This window comes from Malus domestica, chromosome 09 (assembly GCF_042453785.1).
Source record: "Malus domestica chromosome 09, GDT2T_hap1".
Classification (NCBI taxonomy): Eukaryota; Viridiplantae; Streptophyta; class Magnoliopsida; order Rosales; family Rosaceae; genus Malus; species Malus domestica.
In genome coordinates this window covers 14,761,087-14,788,258 of record NC_091669.1, presented here as the reverse complement: position 1 = coordinate 14,788,258, position 27,172 = coordinate 14,761,087, and the positions used below count along the sequence as shown (strand labels likewise).

The 27,172-nt window shown below is 39.8% G+C and overlaps 4 protein-coding genes and 1 pseudogene across 8 annotated transcripts; 2 read left to right on the top strand and 3 right to left on the bottom strand.

The window, feature by feature from the left end:
• The first annotated feature begins 83 nt into the window (after positions 1 to 83).
• LOC103443662 (protein PHYTOCHROME-DEPENDENT LATE-FLOWERING-like) lies at positions 84 to 7,798 on the top strand. The gene is made up of 12 exons (XM_070805330.1): positions 84 to 616; positions 1,370 to 1,433; positions 1,504 to 1,568; positions 1,668 to 1,751; positions 2,227 to 2,307; positions 2,467 to 2,628; positions 2,723 to 2,821; positions 2,904 to 4,288; positions 4,693 to 4,913; positions 5,058 to 5,203; positions 5,777 to 5,815; positions 5,897 to 7,798. Exons 1-12 carry the CDS (start codon positions 473 to 475, stop codon positions 7,439 to 7,441), a joined length of 4,035 nt encoding a protein of 1,344 aa, XP_070661431.1. The 5' UTR covers positions 84 to 472; the 3' UTR covers positions 7,442 to 7,798.
• Positions 7,799 to 10,778: 2,980 nt separating this feature from the next.
• LOC103443663 (peroxisomal (S)-2-hydroxyacid oxidase GLO4-like) lies at positions 10,779 to 13,987 on the bottom strand. Its single transcript, XM_008382553.4, has 12 exons — positions 13,743 to 13,987; positions 13,296 to 13,443; positions 13,091 to 13,215; positions 12,955 to 13,001; positions 12,801 to 12,878; positions 12,551 to 12,675; positions 12,298 to 12,355; positions 12,122 to 12,184; positions 11,916 to 11,985; positions 11,591 to 11,691; positions 11,317 to 11,421; positions 10,779 to 11,210 (listed from the first exon to the last, which is right to left on the bottom strand). Exons 2-12 carry the CDS (start codon positions 13,436 to 13,438, stop codon positions 11,031 to 11,033), a joined length of 1,095 nt encoding a protein of 364 aa, XP_008380775.1. The 5' UTR covers positions 13,439 to 13,443; positions 13,743 to 13,987; the 3' UTR covers positions 10,779 to 11,030.
• Positions 13,988 to 14,362: 375 nt separating this feature from the next.
• On the bottom strand, positions 14,363 to 18,220 carry LOC103443664 (zinc finger CCCH domain-containing protein 62). Of its 4 annotated transcripts, XM_070805329.1 has the most exons (11): positions 17,911 to 18,220; positions 17,662 to 17,780; positions 17,363 to 17,477; positions 17,220 to 17,281; positions 16,937 to 16,988; positions 16,544 to 16,655; positions 16,238 to 16,336; positions 16,024 to 16,151; positions 14,996 to 15,928; positions 14,843 to 14,914; positions 14,363 to 14,761 (listed from the first exon to the last, which is right to left on the bottom strand). In XM_070805329.1, exons 1-11 carry the CDS (start codon positions 18,099 to 18,101, stop codon positions 14,629 to 14,631), a joined length of 2,016 nt encoding a protein of 671 aa, XP_070661430.1. In that variant the 5' UTR covers positions 18,102 to 18,220; the 3' UTR covers positions 14,363 to 14,628. The 4 variants fall into 4 exon arrangements, with proteins under 4 accessions (XP_070661430.1, XP_070661428.1, XP_070661429.1 ...); XM_070805327.1 differs by having other exon boundaries at positions 14,843 to 15,928; XM_070805328.1 differs by having other exon boundaries at positions 14,363 to 14,914.
• A 1,039-nt stretch (positions 18,221 to 19,259) lies between these two features.
• On the top strand, positions 19,260 to 22,976 carry LOC103443708 (3-oxoacyl-[acyl-carrier-protein] synthase II, chloroplastic-like; annotated as a pseudogene).
• A 554-nt stretch (positions 22,977 to 23,530) lies between these two features.
• On the bottom strand, positions 23,531 to 26,541 carry LOC103443666 (25.3 kDa vesicle transport protein SEC22-1-like). 2 transcript variants are annotated; one of them, XM_008382557.4, is made up of 6 exons: positions 26,256 to 26,541; positions 25,510 to 25,714; positions 24,985 to 25,145; positions 24,716 to 24,862; positions 24,555 to 24,631; positions 23,531 to 23,990 (listed from the first exon to the last, which is right to left on the bottom strand). In XM_008382557.4, the coding sequence occupies exons 2-6, from the start codon at positions 25,695 to 25,697 to the stop codon at positions 23,907 to 23,909; spliced, it is 657 nt and encodes a 218-aa protein (XP_008380779.1). In that variant the 5' UTR covers positions 25,698 to 25,714; positions 26,256 to 26,541; the 3' UTR covers positions 23,531 to 23,906. The 2 variants fall into 2 exon arrangements, with proteins under 2 accessions (XP_008380779.1, XP_008380778.1); XM_008382556.4 differs by having other exon boundaries at positions 25,510 to 25,732; positions 26,256 to 26,494.
• Between the last annotated feature and the right edge of the window lie 631 nt (positions 26,542 to 27,172).

Below are 27,172 nucleotides of genomic sequence, written 5' to 3'. Positions count from 1 at the left end.
GAGAAGAGCGGCGTGGATAACAGGACCTTCTGCTTAATCGAAAATGCAAACAAATAAAACACAAAAATAGACACCGGCACCACTTGGGAATTGGGATCGCTCGCAGCCAATGAGAGATGTTATAACTTCCTCCCAAATCCTAATCATATAAAAATCAAATCAGACAACATTAACAGTAGAAAAAACACAACCTTTGTCCAACGAGCTCCACAACTTCCCCCGTTTCTCTCTTTCTCTGCCCTACTTTCTGTCAAATTCAACACTAACAAATTACAGACACACAGATTCCAATTAGGGTTTTTGTTTCTCTCCTCTTCTCCTCTGTTTTTGTTTATTTTTTCATTAATTTTTGTTTGTTTGTTTCCAAATTTTATCGTCCTCCAATTAACTTCCCATGATCCGAGCTCTCCTGCATCCCAGCAACGACCTCGGATTCAAATTCTGAGAAACTCAATCGAATTCCGACCCAATCATGGGTGTTTCGTTTAAGGTTTCAAGGACCGGTACTAGGTTCCGTCCGAAGCCGCCTCTGCAGTCCGAGGCCGACGTTGCCGGTGATGACGTGTCCGAGACTCCCAATAACAGCAGCTCCCGAGCTGTCCCCAGAAAGCTCGAGGTAAAGTTTTGAGATTGGTGAATTTCTCTCTGTTTGGTTGCTGAGAAAATGTGGGGAAATGAGTGGCAATGTGAGAAAAAGAAATTGCTGATAATTCAACTTAATTTATTACTGTAATTTAGCGGAGTGTTTAATTTGTTGCTTTGCTTGTGTGATTACTTTACTGGGGTGTTTTTGGCTGTTCAAGTTGTACAAGGGAAGAATTTACATAAAGGTTTACAGCTATTTTCGATCTTTCGGCATTGGGGTTTTGCTCACAAAGTGTGTCCAGGCGTTTTGCTGAGCCTGAATTTGAATATCTATGTCGATTCTGCTGAATATTATTTGTTTTTGGGTGGAAAGTGGATGTTGAGATCAAAGCACTTTGTTTTCAAAGTGGGTACTTAAATTAATTGTTGAAATTAAAAATTTCTGATCCATCACCTCGAGTTGAATGTTGAAGCTATATCCGTATCCAGTTAATTCTTAATCCCCCAAGGGCTATGGAGTTATTCTTTTGCTGCCCTTGATCGACTTAAAAGGTGCACGGAAGGAGACGCAGAACAGAATCCACATTATTTTCCTTCTTTCTTGCAACTGAAACAGAAATGAGCATTACTTTTTACTTATTCTGATATGGAATATGCAAGCGGAAAGCTTTCATTGTAGTTTGATTGAGAACCCTTGAATAAGGAGAATGAGTAGAGGGTTTGATGTGCCGTTTGCATTCTATCTTTGTTTTTGACTAATTAGATTCTCTTATGGTATGTACAGGGTGAGAATGGGGCCAGGGTTTCTGGTCCACCAATGTCTTCTGAAGGGCTTCTCCTATCTGCAGGTTTGTCACAATTTTTTTAGGGGATTAGCCATTGTTTTTATCTTGATTTTTCTTTCCTTTGTTTTGACAGAAAACGAAGTTTCCTTCACTTTGAATCTCTTCCCAGATGGATACTCTATTGGAAAACCATCAGAGGTTTGTTAAAAAGAAATATAATTTTGGATAAGATGGAAACATGGCTCTTTTAAATCTTGTTTCTTATTCTTAAGCCCTTCTGTATTTATGAATTTTCAGAATGACACTTCTCATCAAGCTACACATCAAGATGTTCCAAAGTTGTTACACCCATATGATAGGACGTCAGAAACTCTTTTTTCGGTAAATGTCTAGTTATTTGAATTTCCCCCTTTATTTCTTTTGAGTGTCCAGTTATGGTTAGAATGTTGCAATTTTTCTTTGGAAGATCAGTAGTTGCATGCAATATAGTATGGCATAAAACTCTTCCATTAAAATTTTGATATAAAGTTTTCGCTGTTTTGTTTATTCATTTAACTCCAGAAAACTGACTGTTATAATGATGGACTTGACCATTGATGAGCATGTATTACGTGCAATGAGTGTGTAAAACCAAACAAATGAAAAAGAAGAAAGAACGGTTTTTTCAAAAGGCGCTTCATCAATTTGTTATTTGATTTAACTAGTTTACAGGTCACTTTATGCCACCTGCAACTCCTTCCTTGTCATCTGCATCGAAATTACTATCTGGAATTTCTTGCTCTGTAGTTTTTTTTTTTTTTTTTTTTTTTTTGGTACTAAGATTTTCTTCCTTTTCCATTTGCAAATATATCTGGAGGCAATTGAATCTGGCCGGTTGCCTGGAGATATTCTAGATGATATACCTTGCAAGTATGTCGATGGAACACTTGTGTGTGAGGTGAGTTATCTTGTTCCGTAAGATTACCTATGCAAGAACAGTGAAATAATCTAATAGAAAAGTATTTCGAAATGGGAATAGGACAACAAACATTAACTAATTTTTACATTATTTAGCTATACTTTGTTTTTAAAATTGGTTATATGTGATTTCTTGCAGATTCGTGATTATCGCAAATGTGCTTTTGAACAAGGGCCTAGTAGTCCCTCTACCAATGGATCCGTCATTGTAAATAAAGTATGCCTTAAAATGTCATTGGAAAATGTAGTGAAGGATATCCCGCTGATCTCAGATAATTCTTGGGCTTATGGTGACCTGATGGTATGTAACTAGATGTCTCCCATCCCTTCCAAATAGTTCTCTGTAATATGTTCGAGTTGTGATGTCAACATATAGTATTCACTTTAAATTGCAGGAAGTGGAGTCCCGAATATTGAAATCTTTGCAGCCACAACTTCATTTAGATCCAACTCCCAAGTTAGACAGGCTCTGTAAAAATCCAGTTCCCACAAAGGTAATGAAGTTTCAGGTTTAGTTGATGTACTTCACCTGGATGATTTGATGCATTTTAATCATATCAATTTTTGCGTTTGCAGCTCGATTTGGCATTGACTGGTATCCGGAGAAAGAGGTTGAGACAGATGCCAGAAACTGTTGCATCTAATAGCAAGACACATGGGAAGAAAGTTTGCATTGATAGAGTTCCAGAAAGATCTAACAGTAGGTTGGGAGATTCAGGAACCCTTCCAGCCAATATGATGCCACACGCCCATGAAAATTTGACCGATCAAAATGTGAGTACAAATAACTTGTTGGCCCTAAGATCCAAGAGTTTTATGACCGATGCTTCTGTTCCAGCACCACATTTAGCACCGAACCAATCAAGGTATCAAATGGGGGTCGGAACCCCAAGAAGTGTGCAGGACGCTGGATCAGGAAGTGTTGTCAATGCATCACCTTCCCCTGTTGGGCAAGACATGATGATCTCGTATACTGACAATGTGAACAGTAATGTCCCTCTTCTTGGAAAGAGAGAGCATCAAGATGGCCAAATGTCACCCTTATCTACTTTTAATAAGAGACAAAGACCCACACCAGTTGGCCTTGATGGAATGCAACATGAGCAAATAGGGCCACATATGGATACTTTCCATGGATCAGATATGAACTGGAAGAATAACTATTTGCAGCAGCAAGCAATGGCCAAAGGAATTCAGTTTTCAAATACAGGAATTCAGAAGTTCTCCCAGCAGATGTTTGATGGGGCGGTGAGTCAGGACCCTGGGACAATGCCATTTGTTGTAGGACAGCCAAACATGAGATATGGTGCCAAGGAAGAGCCGTTTGATATAGGTAAGATAGACGGGTCAGAGCTCAGTGGGATTAAGACCGATGTGCCGATAATGGAAGGAGACACAAGCCATCTCGATCCATCAAGGCTTCACCAAAGATTATCACAGCATGCATTCATGAGATCTAATTTTTCTCAGCCATCCTGGAGTAATCTTGGTCAGAATATGGAGAAAGATGCAAGAAAGGATGACCAACTCCCAAAAAGAAAATTAGCTCAAAGTCCTCGGGTATCTTCTGGGGCTTTAGTGCAATCCCCATTATCATCAAAGTCGGGGGAGTTTTCTACTGGTTCTGTAAGACCCCACTTTGGAACAGCTGCAGTAACTTCTGCTTTAGCGGCATCGCAGAAGGAGAAGGCAGCAATGACCTCAGTTCCTACTATTGGAGCCCCATGTTTGACTTCCAGTGCTAATGAGTCTATGCAACGGCAACACCAGTCTCAAGCTGCAGCAAAACGGAAAACAAACTCGCTCCCTAAGACCTCAGCAATGACTGGTGTTGGATCTCCTGCCAGCGTGAGTAATATAAGTGTTCCACTAAATGCAGGCAGTCCTTCTGTTGGAACTCCATCCTCCGCTGATCAAACCATGCTTGAAAAATTCGCAAAAATTGAAGCGGTCACCATGAGGTATAACCCTATTTTTTACCTTTTGATCTAGGGTAATAATGGTACTAGTTTTGAATTTATATAAATTTCTTTGCACTATATTCCCAGCACTTTATTTTCCCTCTCTACCTACAAAAGAATGTGAAAGGTGGATGGAAAATTGCAATTTTTAAAATGTGTGTGTTCCTTAATTGTGTAAGCATTTATCAGGAAATAGATTCGACTCAAGGAGATAATGGTAGACTCTACAGTCTGGCTACATGATTTTCTCTCCTAGTTTTTGTTTACTTTCCCCTCACGCAGTGTTTTCTAACTTGCAAAAATTTCTGGACAAATTTCTTAGATCTTATCTACTTTGGTGGCGAATGACTTATCAATTATATAGCAATAACAGATTCGTTATTTTCAACCGGGTGTTGTTTCAGGTATCAGCTCAACAAAAAAAAGAATAAGGTTGATGATATCAGGAAGCCAAATACATTCCCAGATCAACATCTTCGAGCCTGCCTCTCAAATGGTTCCAATAATGAGGATTTCAATGATGATTCATGTGAGAGACGTTTGTCGAAGTCACTTGTTGGTGGAAGCATGAATATCTGCAAAATTAGAATTTTGAATTTTGAGAAGGAAGAGCATATTGTTCAAGGTGCAGTATATCCTATCAATCAGATATATGCCCTTTGTTTTAATATATTTATTCAAAATCTGGGCCAGATATTTCGGTTTGGTTATATATCTAGTAGAATTCCTGTCTTCCCTATGATTCTAAAGTCTACTTTTGACTCTGCAGGAAATGGTGTTTATCTTCCCAAGCAACGAACTAGGTTGATCGTGTCAGAGAGACCAAATGATGGTACTGTAGCAATGTACTACGGCAAAGTAGAAGATGGTGATTTTCTGTCTGCCGAGGAACATCTTCCTACTTTGTCCAATACTGTAAGTGTTATTGTACAAGTTAAACTTTGCTGTCTGAGGTGATTGTCTGTTTGATTGAACTCAGTGTTACCAGACATAGTTGAGGCAATCAACAAATTGTGTTGTCATCCTATCTTACCGATGATTCATTTTCTCAAAATATAAATTTACACAAATACTTGTCTTTTGTGGTTTCTGATTTTTTATTTTTTTTTATAGCATTTTTGCTATTTATTTTGTTATCATTTTCACATTCCTGTTTCAGACTTCTTTTTGCCCCTTCGAATCTGCTATTGGCTTGTGGGATTTTCGTGCTTGTATATTCTTTGATTAATCTTTCCTACCATTTTCTGCCGTTGGTTGCACAAAATTTGTCACCATATATGTCCTAAAATATTCTGTATTAAGGAGCTTGGTGCGGCATTCACAGTAATTTGTAATCATATAGCTGATCAGATCGTATTAAACAACTTTTAGTAACTTTGGTTATGTAAAAGAGCTGGACTGGAATCTCTGTTGGGATGACCTTCACTATTTACCATTCCTTGTGTTTTCTGTTGCTGACGTATATATCTAAACTCATTCCTGTAACAGCACATGGCGGATTTGCTTGCAGCACAGTTCTGTTCGCTGGTATGTTTTTAATGGTCTTGAAGTTAACTAAGAGTTTAAATTACACTTTTAGTTTGTGATTTATGTTATCTTCTTATTCAGATGGTGAAGGATGGTTATGTTGTGGATGATCACATTCAATTAAAGCCAACCCGCATGACTGTTGCCCCAAGCAATCAATCAAATGCTGCTGGGCTGCCCCGTAACAACTCAGCAGCTGATATGCAACAATATGCAGATTCAGTTTCAGGCCAGCCGTCCAATGAGGTTGCAAAGTCAGTTAATGGCGGTAATTCATCCTTAACTTCATCCCACAATCTTCTACCAAGCACAAGGATGTTGCCTCCTGGAAACCCTCAGGCTTTACAGATGTCTCAAGGGCTCATGGCTGGGAATTCGATGCCTCAACGCCAACAACAGCTTGAGTCACAACCATCACTCCAGCAGCAGCAGCAGCAGCAACACCAACACCAGCAGCAGCAGCAACAACAACTACAGCAGCAGCAACAACTGCAGCAGCAGCAACAACAGCAGCCACAGCAGCAGCAAAGCCAACACTCATTGATTCAACAGCAGAATCCCCAGCTCCAGAGATCAATGATGATAGCAGCAAATTCGCTTTCACAGTTTGGACAGAATTCCAATATGCAATTACCCATGGGGAGTAATAAGCTTACCCCCTTGCAGCAATATCAGCTTTTTCAGCAGCAGCAACAGAGTTCACAAATGCAGAGAAAAATGATGATGGGACTTGGAACAGCTATGGGAAACTTAGGCAATAACATGGTTGGGCTTTCCGGAGTTGGAAACACCATGGGCATGGGAGCTGCAAGGGGAATGGGATCTGCGCCTATGACGCCTATTTCTGGAATGGGCAATGTGGGTCAGAATCCAATGAATTTAAGCCAGGGTTCAAATATTAGCAATTTAACCCAGCAATTTCAACCCGGAAGATTAACACAAGCTGCTTTAATGGCATCAAAATTCAGGATGCCAAATAACCGAGGCGGCATGTTAGGCAGTCCTCAGTCAGGCATAGCTGGGATGTCAGGAGGCAGACAGATGCATCCGGGATCTGCTGGTTTCTCAATGTTGGGTCAGACTCTGAACCGAGGTAATATGAGTCCGATGCAACACACGCCAGGAGTAGGGCCCATGGGTCCACCAAAGCTGATGGCGGGGGTGGCAGGGACGAATATGTACATGAATCCGCAGCAGCAGCAGCAACAGTTTCAGCAACAACAAATGCAGCAGCAGCAGTTGCAGCAACAGCAACAGCAATTACAGCAGCAGCAGCAGCAGCAGCAATTGCAACAGCAGCAGCAAGAAACGACTTCACCACTACAGGCTGTTGTTTCGCCGCAGCAGGTGGGCTCTCCCTCGGGAATTTCACAACTGGCCCACCAGAGCCAGCAGCAACAGCAGCAGCTGCATCAGCAGGCTAGCCCACAGCAAATGAGCCAAAGAACTCCGATGAGTCCACAGCTGAGCTCAGGGGCAATGCATGCCATGAGTGCTGGTAATCCAGAGGCTTGTCCCGCAAGCCCACAGCTAAGCTCTCAAACGCACGGCTCAGTCGGTAGTATGGCAAATTCTCCTATGGACCTTCAAGGTGTGAACAAGAGTAACTCTGTTGGTAATCCGTAGCAACAATATCAGATCTTCGGGGGTGTTCTCAGGAGGAAATAGTTCAGCCGCTTCTGTCGGAAGCCTCCCCCTCAAATCCCAAAGTTAAGTCGACATTTAGACGTATTAGTCCTTATTAACACAGTAAACTTTACATACATTGTTCAAATAAATTTTGGCAGAAGAACTATGAGCTTAGTACATGATATCACCTTTTTTCCGGGGCAAAAAGGTGAATATACATTTACTGGAGTGCAATGGTTTGTGCTAGAGGGGGCTCAGAAATAAGATCCATCTCTCTGCTGCTCTACAGGTGTATAAATTCTTGGGGATTGGCTGGTGTTTATAAGTGAAGGTTGAGTGTGAAAGTATTTGCAATTTTCTGTTTCATTTTTTTATTTTTGGTGTGACCAAATTATTTTCTTTTTGGACTTAGTATCCTTTCCATGGGAGAACCCCACTTAAGATTAACGTATTTTTACCGTACAAACAGCGTGATCAGAATCATTCAATGTGTTTATTATCATCTAAAGATCATTTATGCAAAAAATTATTCAAAGTTCAAATCACCCATCTCATAAAAAAAAAAAAAAAAAAAAAAACAATTTGAGTTACATTAGCTAGTTTACAATTTGCAATTTCTCCCAAAAGTTGAGAACTAAAGCATGGAGTTGAGTTTATGATCTTTATTTCTTTGGTCAAAGAGTTTATGATCACCTAGTGTTCTCACATGGCTCCTGGTAATATCTTTGACGCTAGGACAGCAAGAGAGGGCCATTGTCAGCTCAAACTCATCCTCGAGCATTTCGATCACCCGCCTCACTCCCCGTCCTCCGCCTGCTGCAAGGCCGTAGATAACCAGCCTTCCAACCTGCGTCGACATTTGCAATTTCTCACATATGTATCAATAAGGCCAGGAACAACAAAAGTAGAACTAGTTTTAAGGGTTAAACAGTGGTGGATGGATATGATTCTTACGAGAACAGTTTGTGCACCGAGGGTTAACGCCTTGAACACGCCTTCCCTTGCCTTACTCCTCCATCGAAAAGAACAGGATCTTTTCCTCCAGCAGCATGAACCACCTGAACACCTTATCATACAACTTTCCAATTGATTTCGTAACAGGAAAAAAGAAATGATGAAGCAGCGGTTGATAGAGTTGCACTCATCCAGGACAGAAATAGTGGGAGGAGTACAATCGAATTGGCGGCCTCCATGGTTCGAGACAACAATCCCAGCAACTCCTACTTCCACGGCCTTTCTTGCTGAAATATGGTAAAACAACAGCCGTGATCAGAAGGGCTAATCTCGACACACGTCGACTTAAAGGATCAGTTGATCTTACCATCTTCCATGAGTAAGACCCCTTGATTAGAATTGGCATGTTCGTAATATATTTCAGCTGTCCTATGTCCCGCGTACTCAATCAATCGATGCAATAACTAAGCGTTCAAGACGAAAAGAAATAGCTAGCGTACGAAGACATGCACAGAAAAGGAGTATAAAACTTATGCGCTTCAATGACCAAACAAGTGTCATATATATATGCACATTCACTTGGATCGTATACAGATATAAATGTCGCCTATTTTTCTCTTTATTTTGTGCACTTCATGTATATATCTGCTCATCGTTATGGATATATCACAATATACAGATTTACGCTACGCAAAGTTTCATCAGCGCAAAAAGTTTACTTCCAAATTCTTCAATCGAGCTTCAACCCTTCTGCGACAGTTGTGACCGCATTTGCTAAATGAGATGCATAAGATATTATTCAATGAACAACATAAGTGTCAGCAAAACAACATATTTGTAATAAAATAGGATGACACAACCGATTCTTTATGTCTACCATCGACCAAATCTGGGAGCATCGACAGTTAGGAAAGGCTTGGTATCCAGCTTTTTTCAGCTCTGCGAGCTATCTCAGCTGATATTCCCTTGTAAACCTGTTCAGAAAACCGTTCCGTTTGATAGCTTGATGAGCTCTGATAGGCTGGAAGGGATAGTAACTAATAAAATAGAAATCAGAGCAACCGAAAATTGAAACGAGCTCAAGCGAGAACAAGTACATATAATTGAAAGAACCGAACAGCGTTGCAGCTGGAAGCAACCTCCTCCACGGTACAGGAAAACCTACTGGACAAAATCTACAACGGAAAAGCTACAATTCAAATGGTAAACAACGCGTATTAGTTTAATGCATGTCGTAAGTTACTCAAACATATATCATTATGGTGTTACATGAACCTGCTGTTCTAGCAGTAGCAACCTCTCCTGTATTCGATATAAAAGAGCTGGTAGAAATTAGTGTCCTAACCCAATCTCAACAGAGAACTCTTGAAAGGCGGTATATAGATTTTAGATCTTCGGGGTGAGCTGGCTGCTGCCTTGTAGTACGAGCAATCATTATCGGCGCCGAGATTTTGTACCCCAACACAATATTTGACATGTATATTCAGCTAACTTCGACAAAAAAATCTAGGCCGCGACCTGGAACAAAACACACGAATCAGTCGGTCGCGTAATATTATACCGCACTACTTTACAGTAAACATCAGCAGGCAGTTTACATGATTCTGCAAAATGCTTCAACGTTCTCCTGTAGCATGTGCTCGTCCTCAGCTCCCCCTGTTTAGTAATCGCAGTGCAGTATGAACTGATGAAACTTATTTGAGAGTTGGAAACTTAGTTGCTGAATGGGGCCTGAGAAAGTGGAAGAGCATAGAATCATGAAATGCGTGTTTGGCCAATTTTTGTTCAAAAGTGAACTTTTCTTTTCGCTAGTGGCCACTCTTGATATTTTAAGGATAACAGTCTGCGTGTGAAGAGAAATTTTTTTTACACGACAAGGTAACCTCATTTCATTGTACAAACGTTATATACAGAATCAGTCATTCTTTTTGCCATCATGTAAAGATCATCTATAAATGAATAAACAGTTCGAATTATAACGTTTGTATGTAAAATGACGTCACACCGTCATGTGTAAAGAAGATTTGTTTTTTCTTTTTTGGCTACATCTAAAGATAATGACTCTTGAAATGCAATTAAATGGTGAAAGCAACTTGGATGGTAAATTGACCTAAAATTCTCTATGCATTGACATCATGGTTTAAATTGAAAAAAATTTACTTTTCAATTTTTCTTCTAACTTGATCCCATTTATTGTTATGATTGATTATTTAGGTATAAACTGCTCCTCAGAGATTTGGTACGTTGCCACGGTCTGATAAAATCTAACATCGAAGCGATTAACCAATATGAGACTAGAAACCAAACGATTTAAGTTAAATTATACCTAAAGCAATCAATCATATAAACGAATGAGAAGGAGAAAAATAATATAAACAAATGAGACCAAAGCTAAAGAAAATCGAATAGAAGTGGAGTTTTTTCACACGAGTCTTGTCTTTAAGAAAGTTAAATTACGACAGCTAGTTTTAGAATCTGCAGTTTACTGATGATTTCACTCCATCCACGTCTCTGCATAATATTATTTTCTCCTTCGGCACACTTTTGATTTATTCAATCCAGAGGAGGGAAATACATAGGGGCGTTGAGGAAAAGAAAATAGGTGTGCGGAAATCACTTTCGGTAAATTAAATTAGAGCATTGAATGGAGTTTATCACTTTCTGTTTTCACATGGCTCCTGGTGATATCCCTGATGCTAGGACAGCCAGAAAGGGCCATTGTGAGCTCAAACTCGTTCTTCAGCATCTCGATCACCCGCCTCACTCCCCGTTCTCCGTCTGCTGCAAGGCCGTAGACAACAGGCCTTCCCACCTTCAGTGAGATGTGCATTGATCAATGAGAAAAGCCACAATAGTAGAAGCAGTTTAAGGAAACATATGAGGAGATTGATAAGCAATGTGGTGGATATGATTCTTACAAGGACAGCTTGTGCACCAAGAGCTAACGCCTTGAACACGTCTGTTCCTCGGCGTACTCCTCCATCGAAAAGAATAGGAACTTTTCCTCCAACAGCATGAACCACCTGAATACATTATGGATAGAATATGGTGATTGAACATTCTTACGAAGTTTTCGAGTCAGCTTGTAACAGCAAAAAAAAATTTGCACGTTTCTAATGTGGAAGTTACACCATTTTCGTGTCTTAACAAGTTACGCCAGAAAAAAATGATGAAGTAGAGATAGAGTTGCACCTCTTCCAGGATAGAAATAGTGGAGGGAGTATAATCGAGTTGGCGGGCTCCATGGTTCGAGACAACAATGCCAGCAACACCTACTTCCACAGCCTTTCTTGCTGAAATATGGTAAAACAACAGGCATTCAGAAGGGATAATTGGGGGTACGTCAACTTAAACAATCGAACCAATGTATCTCAAACATGGGGTTGTTTGAGTAACAAAAAGCACGCCCTGTTTTGGATTCGTGAAGAATTAGAAAACATCTTCTAGATCTTTCGGTTTGAGTTTTATATGTACAGAAGGTAAGATATCAAAATATGGAGCCCTGATCATCAGTTACCATCTTCATGAGTGAGTACCCCCTTGATTAGAATTGGCAAGTTTGTGATAGATTTCAGCCATCCTATGTCCTGCACACGCCAACAACGCAATAACTAAGCATTCAAGAAGAAGGAAACCACCTAGCACATCGGCACATAATAAGTTCTCTAACAGATTGTCTACAAGCATATGAAAACGCAATCAGACGAGTCTACTGATTTATACCTCCCAGCACAGAGAAGCATCATAGGCCCCTTTGGCAAAAGCTTCCAAGTTCGACCCCTTATCCTGCAGAAAAAGTGTCATGCGTGTGGAGAAAACGAACCTTTCACTTGGATGATACAGCTGAGAAACATTGCACATTTGGACTAAGGTGTTCAGGATTTAACTATTCCACTCACAGTGTCTACTTTGGTTGATATAAGGCCTTCGAAATTCCTCAATTGAGGTGCTACCATTCTGCAGCAGTTGTCACAATCATGTTTCAATCGAGATGCACAAGATATAATTCGATGTACCACATAAGATTTAACAGAACAACATTCGACATGATATATTATACAGAAAAGTTCCCTTTCCAATCATACTTTAAAAGCAACAAATTGCAAAGCATGGAGAAATAACAATCAAAGAAAAAAATGGGGGTTGACAAACTTATTCTTTATGTCTGCCTCTCTTCGACCAGGTCTGGGAGCATCAACCGTTAGGACAATAGCCTTGTATCCATTTTCTTCAGCTCTGCGAACTATCTGAGCTGATATATCTCGCCTCTTGAAAACCTGTTCAAACAAAGGGTACCGTTTGACAGCTTGAGATGTGATAGGAAGGATAGAGACTTAAAAATGAAGGAAATAAAAAGAAATATTACTGTAAAACAAAATTAAGCCGAAGAGTGAAAAAATACATATAGTTGAAAGAACCGAACAGAATTGCAGCTGGAAGCAACCTCCTCCACAGTGCAGCTAGATATACTGGACAAAATCTACAACGAAAAATACTACAATTTATATACCATACAACGCATATTCGCTCAATGCATGTCGTAACTCATAGAATACCATTATGGTGTTACATGCAGCTGCTGCTCTAGCAGTGGCAACCTCTCCTGTATTCGATATAAAAGAGCTGGTAGAAATTAGTATCCTAAACCAATCTCAACGGAGAACTCTTTGGAAGGCAGTTTAGATTTTAGACCTTCGGGGTGAGCTAACTGATGCATAGAAGTAGGAGCAAGCATTATAGGCGCTGAAATTTTGTAACCCAATACGGTAGTTGACATATCTATTCTGCTAACATCAACGAGAATTCTAGGCCGCAACCTGGAACAAAGACACAGGTATCTCTCATGTAATTATACCATATTTTCGAGCATTTAGCAGCAGTAGAACTAAACATTTACGTGATTCTGCGAAATGCTTCAACGTTCTCTTTTAGCGTGTGCTGGTCCTCAGCTCCCCCAGTGTGAAAATCATAGTACATTTTCGGAAGCGCTTGCCTAGCCAATTCCTGGTACTCATTCACATTGACGGGTTCGGATGCCATTTATCCTGGAAACATAAACATTTACAACTCCTAGATTTCGAGCAATCCACCATATAATCACTGACAACTACAAAAACGTATTTTCACTTGGAATCTCATTGTTTGATGAAACATATTACGCTAAAACAATCTTAAAATGTCAAATATTCAGAAACTCCTGAATTTTAGATTTTCCTGCCTCAAAAATATATGCAGAACAGCATGAAACTTCAGAATTAGCACTAAAACAATTAAGAGAGCTGCTTGAAATCCATTAGACAAAGAAAGCATGATGATCCATCCACTCAAACCAACACAGACTAACCTGTGAGTTGAAATTTGCAAAACCCTGATTTGTTGCTGGTTAAATTCTTTGCTGAATTTTGGATGAGAGAAACGGAGAACCGTGCTTGATCGACTAGTTCTGTTTTTGGGACTGAGCGAATATCTGATCATTTTGACCCTTTTTAAGAAACTTATTAGGTAAAATTATATATGTGGGGCCCAGACATGTTGGCTTGGAGCTTATTTTGGCACTACCTAGGGTTTACTTTCTATTTTTCCATTTTTTGAATAGTGAAGCGCTTTCAACAATGTTTCAAATAAGAAATGGGACATGATTTTGCAATAGAACTGTGATATTTAATTTTTTTGTGCTTCTAGCAAAAGCACTTCCACCAAAAGCCCTTGCGAGCGGAAGTGATTCCTACTTGACAGACCGTTAACCGTCTTGAGCAATAGAGTGGTTTGAGTTGTTACTAGGTGCAGCAGCTCCAGCAAGCAAACTTCGAGTGGGAACTGTGATCAGATGCAGTTGCAGTAGGCAAAAGAATCCCTTGAGATATTTTGATGCTTATGAAAAAATCAAAGCATATGGTATTTGATACTTGTATCTAAAAGATGGTGCACAACTAAAAGCTTCAACAGGAGACTTCACGGTTAGTATAACAAGGAACAACGAAAAGAGCTGTTTCAATTGCAGAAAAATAGCGGGAACCACATATCTCGGAAGCTACTGAGCTTCACCAAAACGTTGTTCACCAGTCACAGAGAAACAAAATAATATCAACAAAATTGAACTAGTTGAGCTAGATTTCTCATGTTCATTCAATCACTATGTTCCTCCAGAACCGCTATTGCTTCCTCTAAAACCACCTTTGCACGTGAGGCACCTGTCTTCCATCATCCTTCCGCTGTAATTCTCTCTCATTTCATTGGAAAATTTGCCGCTGTCTCCATGATAACTCAAAATTCCTTTGCTGCGGAGGCCACCTCTCTTCCCTCACTTCATTTTCATGAGAAAACTTGCATCTCTTTCCGTAGTAACTTTGCTGCTGAGACCACCTCTCTTCCCTCACTTCATTTTCATGGAAAATTTGCCGCTGTCTCCATGATAACTCAAAATTCCTTTGCTGCGGAGGCCACCTCTCTTCCCTCACTTCATTTTCATGAGAAAACTTGCATCTCTCTCCGTAGTAACTTTGCTGCTGAGACCACCTCTCTTCCCTCACTTCATTTTCATGGAAAATTTGCCGCTGTCTCCATGATAACTCAAAATTCCTTTGCTGCGGAGGCCACCTCTCTTCCCTCACTTCATTTTCATGAGAAAACTTGCATCTCTCTCCGTAGTAACTTTGCTGCGGAGACCACCTCTCTTCCCTCACTTCATTTTCATGAGAAAACTTGCATCCCTCTCCGTAGTAACTTTGCTGCTGAGACCACCTCTCTTCCCTCACTTCATTTTCATGAGAAAACTTGCATCTCTCTCCGTAGTAACTTTGCAGCTGAGACCACCTCTCTTCCCTCACTTCATTTTCATGAGAAAACTTGCATCTCTCTCCGTAGTAACTTTGCTGCTGGGACCACCTCTCTTCCCTCACTTCATTTTCATGAGAAAACTTGCGTCTTTCTCCATAGTAACATCGACCCTGAGCATAATGTCGGCACATTAGCTTTTGCCCTCGCGGACTCGTGGGAAGGAAGTGGTTTACACTTGCCAACGGCTGTCTTTGATGACCCTGGAATGAAATTCCTTGGACAGTATGAGCATTGGATTTGTTGTCATAGATGTTAACCAGAGCCTCTCCGGTTCTATTATACACTCTTTGTATGTTGTTTGGATTTCTACTCGTATCCAAGTTCTGAGAAGCTTGGTTGAAATACCTATCTTGCATTGTAGTGTTCCTTCTCAGTTGAGGCTGAAATGTCACTTTTCTGGAATCAACAAAAAAGCCCGAGCTTATAGCTGGAGGTCCTGTGGCTGGTTTTTGTGAATAGGCAGTAGATTCTGATTGGTGAGGTTGAGTTGCTGGTTTTGATGAATGAGAAAACAATCCCAACTGCTGAGCTCCCGCTTTCATGTTTCCTGAACCAACAGATATACCAACTGGTTGATGTAGGTTTGCTGAGTTAACAAATGAAACAGATTGTTGAGGTTGATGAGATGATTTCAGCACCGAGGTTGAGTTCAACTGAGACTCGTTCTTTTTCGGTCCTCCCTTTCTTGAAACCCTGAAGTGCAGAAACGACAACACGGATGAGTGAAGTGAGACAAATTAGTAAATACAGACATAAAAACTAGTTTCTAGTGCAATCAGATCTAATACCGATTTGTCTTGAGCACTTTCCTCATTTCCTTCTCTTGGACCCGTGCTTCCCTGTCAGACCTAGCAAGAGATCCCCTAGAGTGCTTTTCCATCAAGACTTTCTGCCTCTCCCCTTCATCTTCCCATTTCTACAGTTGACAGCAAGATTTAATTATCTTAAAAATGGTTACCAATGACAACGATGACAAAGGAACAGAAGTTGCTTAGAGCAGACCTGTCTCAAAGTTTTCAACCGGTACAGGTTCCGGCCCTTAATTAGGAGGGGATGGAGTGGAGGAAGTGGTTTCTCCCCTTTGCTCCAGAGTACTTCAATCTGCTCAGCATTTACAAAAACAGCACTTTTAGCATATGAAAATAAGAACTTGCTTATTGAGCTCTAGGTGTCTAGCTACGAATCTGGAGTCAGCTAAAAATCTGGTGCTTATTACTTTCCATCCACTCTAATTTCATGCAAGCTCTATTTCAATCTAAGAATACATATGCACCTCGTTAACAAAAATCATAAGATACTTTGACTCACTGTAAAGGTGTGCTGCTGTTTAGCAGCTCCATAGCTTTCTTTCACAATCCTACCTGCAACAATCCTTGTTCCACATGGAGGGCCTTTTCCACTCCGCGATGCTATGTCAAACCTGCAAAATAAGAAAAGATTAAGAATAGAATACCAATGCACACGGTAACAATTTGTGCGGCTAGTGGAATAGAGAATAGCAGCACAGATAATGAACATTCACTTCATCCTAATTCCCTGTCTTAATGAGAAAGAGAATAGTTCAGGCCGCTTCAAATCAACTAGAAAATACTTCGATCATATTCCAACAGTTCCCATTTTTAAACAAAGAGCAAATGCTGTTCCAGTTTATCTCCAATTGTAAAAGGAAACAAAAGAACACAAATACAAACAACGGCTTACATTTCATAAACATGTTGTTCAAACATGACGACATCACCAGTGCATGCATCCCCTGGACATGATCACATTACTCTTCAGTTGTTAAACATAGAGGAATGAAAAATGTTCAGTACACCCCTCTCAGTGAAAGCAAATTCAACATACAGAATGAATGATATCATTGAAAAGATGACCTTAGGATTTTCGGGCAGCGGGGAACAATCCTTGTTTTGACACATGGCCTTTGGACCAAAGATAATAATGATGGTAATAACAATATGCCATAAACTTATCAATTATATACCTTTACAATTCAAAACAAAGGTAGATGCCGGGTACTTCTTCTCACCCCCACCATTCAAAATCCTGCAAAAACACAAGCAAACTTCAGAAATGGGGAGAAAAAAAACTCAGATCTCCAAAAGCTACCAAAGTGGCTGAAATTACTCTAAATGCTCCTTAATGCGCAGAATAAGCGTGTCTTTATTTCCGGTGAGTCTCAACCCGTTCTTCCTAAGGTACAGCTTACATTGCTCCACTTTCAGTTTCTCAATCTGTCTAGCTGCCACCAAACAATCACACAGAAACCAAACTTATTTTGAGAAGAACAGAAACCAAACTTATCAAAACTGACAACGACCACATTTGTGCATTTTCGCAATCGATTGGGCCAAATTGACATCTTATTGACCTAAATTAGCCCACAATTCACAGAACCACATTGGTACTTAAATTTCTGGGCTAACCTTCAATAATCTTTTGAACATTTTCAAAGCTTTGTCTATCCTTCTCGTCCAGCTCAGGCACAACCACCTCCTGTCCATCAACTTCTGCTTCACTACCGACATCATTATCCTTAACAATTCTGCAAATCGAACAATACCCATTTCAATTCCAACCCTTAATCACACATTAATCATAGACTAATTCAAAATTTAAAGACAAATGGAAGAACCCATTAACATAGATTTCTTTCAGGTAAACCAGACACTAACCGAGCCTTTGATTTACCCTTGATCGAGAGATTTGAGAATTTGGCGTGGGTTTCTTCGAGAATGCTGTAAGTCGGGTCCTTCATTGACTCATCCGAATCGTATTCTGGGTCGGACTCGGACTCTCCGATTTCCCACAAGTCTTCATCTTTTTCTTCGTATCGACGATTTTTGGATTGCTCAGGAGCAGCCATTGATGGGTTATCTTGGTTTATTGCTGAAACACCAGAAAGGGTTCTTTTGAGCTAAAGGTTTGGGCGGAAAGGTGGGAAATTGACGATTATAAAAAGGGGAATTCTCAATTCTGAGACCACGCTGCACACACCTCAAAGAGGGATGTTTTATACGACCGTTGGAATCATCTAACGGTAAAAACAATTTAAATTTTGAAATTTACAGACTCACAAGCCTTTTCTTTTGCTAGATATTGAGGAAGGGGCCCAAGCCCACGATAAATTTTTTGATCAGGCACCTAATTATGTGACATGTTTGATCAACCTTACAGATATGTTTCGAAAGCTAAACTCAAATTAATTGTAAAAGTCATCCGGTCATATTCGGGGTTGCATTAATCACGGTATAAATGTGACACGTCTGATTCTCAAGTTGGGCTATTTTCGGTTCGCTTGCTGTTACTAGGGGAATCCTTATAAGTTTTTTTTCCTCAGCTTATTGATATGCTTAAATTCGGGTAACCCTGCCTGGCTTGGGGTCGCGTTAAAAGCTCCGTCGAAGCAGAGCAATGATCTCGATCGTCGTGGCGTTCGTCCCCGCCTACGGATCAATTGACATTTTTCACAAATTTTACGAAACAGAGGCCATTTTTCTCATATTCGTCATTCCTTGTCTTAATTCCGAAACCGGCAAGCTGAATCCCTAAATAAGAATCTTTCCAAGCTCTAGCTAGGTTTTGTACTTCATCTGACTTCATCTGACTTGATCCCCAAGCCTCCTATGTTACAGGGGATGAAAAGGCAGCAACTTGTTAGGAGTAGGTTTAGCTCGATATTTTTTTTTTTTGGTGTTGATATTGTACTTGTGCTCATGACGACAAATATGACGTCTTTGTTTTTCGACACACATTGTTTCCAACCAAATATTCTCTTTGATAAAACATGGGCACTTCACGAGTAGTGCTTTTGTCAACACACAGGGGAGGGGGGAGGAGGGGGCGGGTTAGAGTGTGCTACAAGTTTACGATATATTGACGGAATGCCGGTTTATAAACTCTAGAAAATGATGTGCCTGCAGGAATATTCAGAATGCCGTAGAATATCTTTTAGGCATCCTTTTTAAGTCAATAAATAAATACTTGGGGGGGGGGGGGGGTCAAGAACTATAAAATATGCAATCCTTGACATTCTATCCGTTGCTTCACTGCAGTAAATTGCGAAACAGCCAGCGTGCTGCTTTTGGCAGGCTTAATTTTGCAGATGCTGATGTAGCAGTAGCACTGCGTTTTTGTTAAGCAGAAGCCAAACCAACTAGTAAGTCTTCCCAATCAATTTTAGTTTCTAGGGTATGGGGATAGAGGTGGAGTTGTTTGAAATTCTTTGTCGAGTGTTATGCCGGAATTTTTTTGTGTGGGAAAGAAACTTACCTGCAACTGAGATATTACTGCGGCAGTATCTCAAGCCATTCACGTACCCGTTTTAGGGAACTGTTATCACTAGTCTCCTTGTTTGGGGCACTGCATATGCCTGCCTTTTCTTCATGAGGGCACCAGAGTTGCTAATTTTTAGGAAGAGAGAATTTGTGTGAGGAGGGAAGTTAAAACATTTTGGCTAGACAGTTCAAACATCTAACTTCCCTTATTTAAATGGTCTTCTCAGTTCCAGGATTATAATATAGGGTTTATAGAGGGTTTTTGGTTCTCTATGCATGCTTGATTTGGCTTCTCAATTTTATTTTTCTTATATATTGCGACCCTTTTTTAGATTTTCCATCCGGGGAACTTGTTGGTTTTGTCTCTGTGAATTTTCTCATTGTCTTCAATGGCTTCGTCTTCTGCGCGGATACTTTCTGCTTGCATATCTTCTGCACATGAAAAAGACCACCCTATGAGGTCCTCTATGTTTCAGTCTCCTAAGAGAAAGTTTCAGCGGGCGAGGAGAAAGAAACTCATTTTGAAATGCAGCTATGGCGTCGGTGTTGATTCTGCTAGCAATTTGAGCTCTTGCCTAGATTTTGAGCCGTGTGACAAATATTACAATTTCAAAGTAATGTATGACTCTTTGGCCTTCTTTGGATCAAAAACCATGTCGAGGACTGGAAGGCGAATGCACATGAATGGGGTTGTTCACTCTGGTAAATTATACATTCGTTTCAGAAAGTGACTATTTTGTTTGATTGTCATGGATTTCCTTGTAGTTCAACTTAATCCTTGTTGCTTCTCTAAGTACCTAAAAGGCCTGATGACTCTTGTTGGTTTTGATCTGCCAATTTGAACATGTTGTTAGGCAAAGCTATCGCTATGCCAGTGCAAAATGCAGAGGAAGTCACAACAAATAAAAAACTTCTAACGAAACAAAGGCGGGTTGTTGTTACGGGATTGGGTGTGGTAACCCCTCTCGGGCATGATCCAGATGTCTTCTACAACAGTCTTCTTGAAGGTATCAGTGGCATAAGTAAGATAGAGACTTTTGACTGCGCGCAATTTCCGACAGTAGGTTTTCTTTGCCTCAGTTTCATTCTGTTGCATTGTATCTACATTTGTTGACTCTAGTTTTCCTTTTACAACAGAGAATTGCTGGAGAAATAAAGAGTTTCTTAACAGATGGATGGGTCTCACCGAAGATCGCTAAGAGGGCAGACAAATTTATGCTTTACTTGATCACTGCCGGGAAAAAAGGCATTGGCAGATAGCGGGGTCACAGAAGAAGTTAACAGAAATTTAGATAAAAGTAGATGTGGAGTCATAATTGGCTCTGCACTCGGAGGCATGAAAGTAAGTTAAGCTTTATATACAAATTAGCTACAAATTCAGATAGACTAGAAAATTTCAGTTTTGACTATCGCTCGAGCCTTGAGGCACGATGTGGAATACAGCACGAAATTTATTTTCGTGTGCGGTATCTAGTTACTTCAAAAGGTTCAAGAACTAGGTTATGTATCTTCTACTTGTTACCTACTTATGATAAACTCTGTCAGGTTTTTAATGACGGAATAGAAGCATTGAGGATTTCGTACAAGAAGATGAATCCATTCTGTATACCTTTCTCGACAACTAACATGGGTTCTGCCATGCTAGCAATGGATTTGGTACGTTTAGAGGAAGTGTTAGAATCTCCGGATAGGTTTTTGAAACGTTGTAGCCATATCTAAGTTGTCGAATGGCAGGGTTGGATGGGCCCTAACTACTCAATATCTACAGCTTGTGCAACAAGTAACTTTTGTATGCTGAATGCTGCATATCATATTTCGCGAGGTGAAACCGTAAGTTTTCACCAGTTTTTAGACAGACATAATATACAATGTTCACTTTTGGATCATTTAACTGAATGCTCTTACCAAAACTTGCTGAAATTTGCAGGACCTGATGCTTTGTGGTGGATCCGAAGCAGCTATTATCCCCATAGGTGTACTACTTGTCATTCTCCATATCGTAATTCAGTTTACAATCCCTGCAGCGTGTGAACTTACTCGAGTTTCATGGATCATTAAAGTGCAGGCTTGGGAGGGTTTTTGGCGTGCAAGGCGCTGTCTCAAAGGAATAGTGAACCGACCAAAGCTTCATGCCCTTGGGATATTGTAATGCATCTTCTCTCAGCCTCAAACTAGGATTTTCGTATCCCTCATCCCTAACTTGAAATTTTATTTGCTATTTGAAAAGAATCGCGATGGATTTGTCATTGGAGAAGGAGCTGGAGTTTTGCTCTTGGAAGAGCTAGAACACGCTAAGGTTTGCTGCAAATCATTTTCTGTATTTTTCCCATGGATCATTGAAGTTTCGTGCATCCACATATTTCCGGCTCAACCCCTCTTCTTCCCCTCTCATTACAGAGAAGAGGTGCGAAAATCTATGCCGAGTTTCTAGGTGGAAGCTTCACTTGTGATGCGTACCACATGACTGAGCCTCATCCTGACGGTATGTATCAAACTCTTTTAACCACCAGAATTTCTCCATGCACGACGTGAGAACAGACGTGCATCAATATCGCATTGATATGTCGAAAATGACTTGATGGTTTGCTCGTCACCCTCCATCTTTATGTCTAAAACCAGGGACAGGAGTTGCTCTTTGCATAGAGAAAGCATTGGCTCAATCTGGGGTCAACAGAGAAGATGTGAATTACATAAACGCGTATGCTACGTCAACACCAACGGGTGATCTGAAAGAATATCGCGCTCTAATCCGATGTTTTGGAAATAATCCAGAGGTGAAAACGAAACATGTTTCTTGTCATTGAAGTTATCGGGTGACTTTGGTGCTGAAAAACTATTTCTGGTTATTGCAGCTAAGAGTGAACTCCACAAAATCCATGATTGGTCACCTCCTGGGAGCCTCAGGTGCTGTGGAAGCTGTTGCAACAATCAAGGTGAGTCAGCCTCGAGTTTTAATTTCGTCATTCGTGACAGTCTCTACTTTGTTGGACGAGGTTATGAGATCAATTATCATGGATGACAATTGTAGACTACAAAAAAAGAACAACTTGTTTCTTTTGGCTTGCAAAGAAGACTTAAAGAGTAGATTCATTGTAATCAAATCTTGAAAATGTAGGCTATACAGACGGGAAGCATCCATCCGAACATCAATCTCCAAAATCCAGACAAAAGCGTGGTATGCATCTCTAGTCGTTTATAATCAAATTTTACGTTTTCACATAATATTTTCAATACATTTTGTTTCTAATTTACATACTGGAAATGGGCAGGACATGAATGTGCTTGTCGGCCCAAAGAATGAGAAGTTGGACATAAAAGTTGCACTCTCCAACTCATTTGGTTTTGGTGGACACAACTCTTCTGTATTATTTGCACCCTACAAGTCATGAATACTACAGATTAATTTGTATAGATGTCAAATTTGGAAATTTGAAAACTCCATCATCCCATATCGTTCTACAAAATATTGGCCAAAATCCATTAATGTGAGGGCAAATTTGTTTTTTGATTCTTCTGCCATTTTTATTAAAAATAAGATCCTTTCAATCTATTTACTTTTAGTGAAATTTTGTTGATAGTGAACAACGTTGTATTCTTTGTTAATCCAAGCAATACTGGAGGGGAGAGAGATTAAACTCGGGACCTTGTGTGCACCGATGAATGCCTGAACCGAGCTACAAAATCCCAGCCCTTGCAGGGCACTAGAGTTGTCTGAGCTCGTTTGGTCTCGTACATTGGTTCTGTATTGCTTTGTATGACACGACTCAGCTCGTCACCAAAGCACTTACAAAGTTTTGTGCGAGCTCATTTAGGTATGGCTCAACGGGTTAAAACCGGCAACTAAAATCGCTATCAAGAGAGCGTTTGCAGAAATTGTGCACAACAGAATGTATTGATTTCGTCGATCTTGTAGATGCAAGACTAAGATCAATTGTGTATGGTGCATTATTTGTGCAAGAATCATAAACAAGGCAATCGACAGAATGCGCGGCACCAATGCGCTCCTGTTGATAGGTACTGACCAAACGCCACAAATAATATTAGACGGTGAGTGAATTTTGACATTGTATATATAAAACAGCAAAATCTACTCCCTTGTACTTAGTAGTATGATAACTGATAAGATCTGACTCCTCAATCTGTTATTTTGAGGGGTCTCTCTTCCGTAAGGGTGGATATGTTCCCACCAGCAGAGGTTCTTACAGAATTAATTTTCTCAATCAAACTCGGCGTGACCAACAAAAGTAACCCCGAAACATCTTTTAAATCTTTCACGAGGATAAGGCGGCCAATCTGAAGTTCCCAAGTCCCGTATGGAATGGAAACAGTCCAGCGCAACAAACAGAAGCCCGTCAAAATTGCCACAAATTCAGAACATAGATGAAGCAGTTTGATCACCAGAGCTTTGTTTTGACCCAGAAAAGGAGGAAAACAACTCCAAGCACAATGGCAATAGGCGCGTACTTTCGGATCAGAGCCTACAATTAACAAATGTGTGAAATGATAAGTTTCCGCTACATTACTTGGACAATAGAAGTTACATATGACATAAATTCTTTGACATAAACAGCTCAATCTAGAGAACTCGTGGCAGATTGGAGAAGGCAATATTCCTAATTCAAACAAATGTGGCTAGAAAGACCTACTTCGTACAAAGAAATACTCAATTATTATGGCTTAGCAATAGCACCGGCATACAGCACCATCAGTAAACAGGCACTTGAGTTTAATAAGCCCAGTGGCATGCATAACTAACAGCTTTTGAACAAGTATTCAAGTAAACAAAACAAAGATGTCATGAAAATGCCTCAGCCACAACTGCATTCATACTCGCCACAAGACATTACAACTTGATTGAATTTGAGACGCACAAAAGATGTCCAATCCAAAGAATATGGTAATGGAAATGATTGGACGCTACATCATTCATACAGGAATCAAGGATGGGGTGTAAAGGGAAATCATATGATATGTAATGTTTGGGAATCCATATAATATTAGTTTAAACTCGTGCCTATCATGGCTAATCAGATAAGACTAACCTGTCGATTCAAATCTCTTGCTTTATCAGCATATATGCGAGATTCTGATGTTAAACGGCTCGACATTTGACTGACCTCTGCAAAATTGAAATTCAGGAGGAAATTTATCACATATACACAAACAAACAAACTTCCATCTAGAAGCAAATAGAGAGACTTACGGTCCAACTTTTCACCAACACCAAGCACTTCCTGAACATTGCGAGTCATTATTTGGTGGACTTCATACAGCTCATCATTCAACTTTGCAATATTCCGCTGAGTGTGAGTGTCCTGGTACAATTTCTTTGTTTTCTGTATGAATGTATCTTTTAAACACAAAAATGTGGAAGGAAATCAAACCCAGCAAAAGGAGAACAAAAATGCAGATAATAAGTACACAAGTCTAACATATGATATGACGGACAATAGTTTATGGCAATAGACCTACCAAATTTAATGAATGCATAAGGTCTTGCAGCAGTTTCAATTTGGGTCCCATTAACACGCTCAAACTCATTCTTGAGATCTTCAAGGTATTGGAAGGCAAGTTTCTTTGGATAGGCACGGTCACACATTGTCAGGTAACACACACGTCCTTCGATGATATAGCTAAGAACAAAGGTCAAGGTAATAACAGTTGTGTGCTCTTCCTCTAACGATAACAATCAATAACATAGCATTTATATAACGGCATCAATAAGACAATTACTGAATGAGCAGCTTAAGTTTTAATGACAGCAACAGCTACATGAAACTAACATATTGTCTTCCAATATAAAATTAAGTCAACCGATTTGCAACAAACCTAAGACACATTTATCAACAAAGTTTCACAATTATCACTATTGGTATTGCATCTAAATCCTGTCCAGGAACTATAAGGGGATTGCACGAACCTATAGCTAGTAAATTTATCAACATAAAACAATTTTTTTCAACTCCATAAATCATGAAGACGAAGCGACAAGGATACTGGAAAACAAAAGGTCCAGTTTCAACTGACATCCTTGAAGGCTCATTTTGTCCGGTTGACAAGTTCTTGAATAAAGCCTTGACTTGTTGTTTGTAGAATTCCGAGTCTTTAACATCACGGCCATCATCCAGTCCCTCTGCTAGTGGGAGACCATCAGTAACACGAGCAATCATTGTCAGCTTCACCATCTTCACTTCACAACTTCCTAGCAATGCGAAATTAACTGTGCCATGTCAAAATCATCAAATACCCGATCCAGGATAGCTTGAAAAAGCACAGATAACCCAGAAATACAACAATAATATACACACATTGTCAGACAGCGTTAAATTATCTCTGCATAATCTTCCTTCGAACAGAGCTTAAACATGCAGTCTTAGAAATTGGGCTTCCTATTCCAATACAGTCAAAACCCAAATCCCATCTTCCATATCCAGCAAAATTAAATCTCAAACGAGACTCAATTTTGTTTTTATGATTAATTGGTTTTTTTTAATACTGATTAATTGGGTTTTTAGCTAACAAAAATCAAAGACTGCCCAATTCTGAAATTCCAGTTGATCGATCCCCTTAACCATCTAAACCCCTTTGCCCCTAAAAACCCCTAAACTACAAATTTTGCCCAAATTGCTCCAAAATCATAAAAAGAAATGCAGTGCAATCCAAAAAAAAAAAACGATAAATCTGGGAAATTGATCCAAAAAACGAAAACTTGATTGCGAATTTGGAAAATAGAAGACGAATACCTGCTTATAGCATTGATCTGAGGAACGGTGAGGACGATGGTGCAATCTGAGCGAGAAGAATTGATTGAAGCTCTGGGAAAACAAAAGGGGTTTTCGAGGACCAAACAGAGCAAATAAGGGTTGGTTTTCTGAGTGGTATGAGGTTGCACGTTGAGGTTGAGACAGCGAAGAAAGAAGTTTCAAAGGTACAACATCTTGATGCAGTCAGGCTCGTGAACGACGACGAGTCGGGCCGCCCCATTTAAACATCTATGTCGGTCGGTATACAATTGAATATGGGCCGATGTCGCCCGACTCACTGACCAATTTACCTTAAGAAACAAATAGTTAATTTTCTCTCACTTACACGTGGCCGAAAGATGGTAAGTGATTTTACTTTCTAAGAGTATTTCTAGTGAAGTCCTTAAATAGGGACAACCATCGTATAAAATGAGTATAAAACAAATATAAGGACAAAATGAATTTCTAATTGATCGAAAAGTGAGTCCCTAAAGTATAGGGACTCACTAGATACATAGTGTATGTCCTCACATTTAAGTACTGTATAAAGACAATCTTGAGTAAAAAACGGGGCCCATAATCTTGATTGTAGCTTTTAATTAATTAAAAAACAGTTAACATAAACAAAAAATGTGCACCTTGATTGGAAAACCGTACCCACAATCCTGATTGAAGATTTTTCTTTCAATGCTTTTAATTTTAATGTTTTTAATTAATTAAAAAAAAAGTTAACATAAACAAAAAATATGTACCTAATCAAATTATCACATAAAACCATAAAAACTTCAAATTTAGGGATTCTACTAAAATGACTCTACCATTGAAGACAATATTTCTTTAGGAACACAAAGATTCCCTTTAAGTCCTTAAATAAGTACTCAAAAGTGATGGTGGGAGTCCATAAATAGGGACTTCCA

Coding starts and splice junctions, on each gene's coding strand:
- LOC103443662 (XM_070805330.1), top strand. CDS start 473: ATGGGTGTTTCGTTTAAGGTTTCAAGGACCGGTACTAGGTTCCGTCCG. Junction 1,569..1,667: donor CTATTGGAAAACCATCAGAG/GTTTGTTAAAAA, acceptor ATGAATTTTCAG/AATGACACTTCTCATCAAGC. Junction 4,914..5,057: donor GGAAGAGCATATTGTTCAAG/GTGCAGTATATC, acceptor TTGACTCTGCAG/GAAATGGTGTTTATCTTCCC.
- LOC103443663 (XM_008382553.4), bottom strand. CDS start 13,438: ATGGCATCCGAACCCGTCAATGTGAATGAGTACCAGGAATTGGCTAGG. Junction 13,216..13,295: donor GAAGCATTTCGCAGAATCAC/GTAAATGTTTAG, acceptor TCTTTGTTCCAG/GTTGCGGCCTAGAATTCTCG. Junction 11,422..11,590: donor CTATTTCTATCCTGGAAGAG/GTGCAACTCTAT, acceptor TAATGTATTCAG/GTGGTTCATGCTGTTGGAGG.
- LOC103443664 (XM_070805326.1), bottom strand. CDS start 18,101: ATGGCTGCTCCTGAGCAATCCAAAAATCGTCGATACGAAGAAAAAGAT. Junction 17,781..17,910: donor AAGGGTAAATCAAAGGCTCG/GTTAGTGTCTGG, acceptor TTCGATTTGCAG/AATTGTTAAGGATAATGATG. Junction 16,989..17,219: donor CTTTGTTTTGAATTGTAAAG/GTATATAATTGA, acceptor GATCATGTCCAG/GGGATGCATGCACTGGTGAT.
- LOC103443666 (XM_008382557.4), bottom strand. CDS start 25,697: ATGGTGAAGCTGACAATGATTGCTCGTGTTACTGATGGTCTCCCACTA. Junction 24,632..24,715: donor TGTTGGTGAAAAGTTGGACC/GTAAGTCTCTCT, acceptor TCAATTTTGCAG/AGGTCAGTCAAATGTCGAGC. Junction 23,991..24,554: donor CAAGAGATTTGAATCGACAG/GTTAGTCTTATC, acceptor TGTTAATTGTAG/GCTCTGATCCGAAAGTACGC.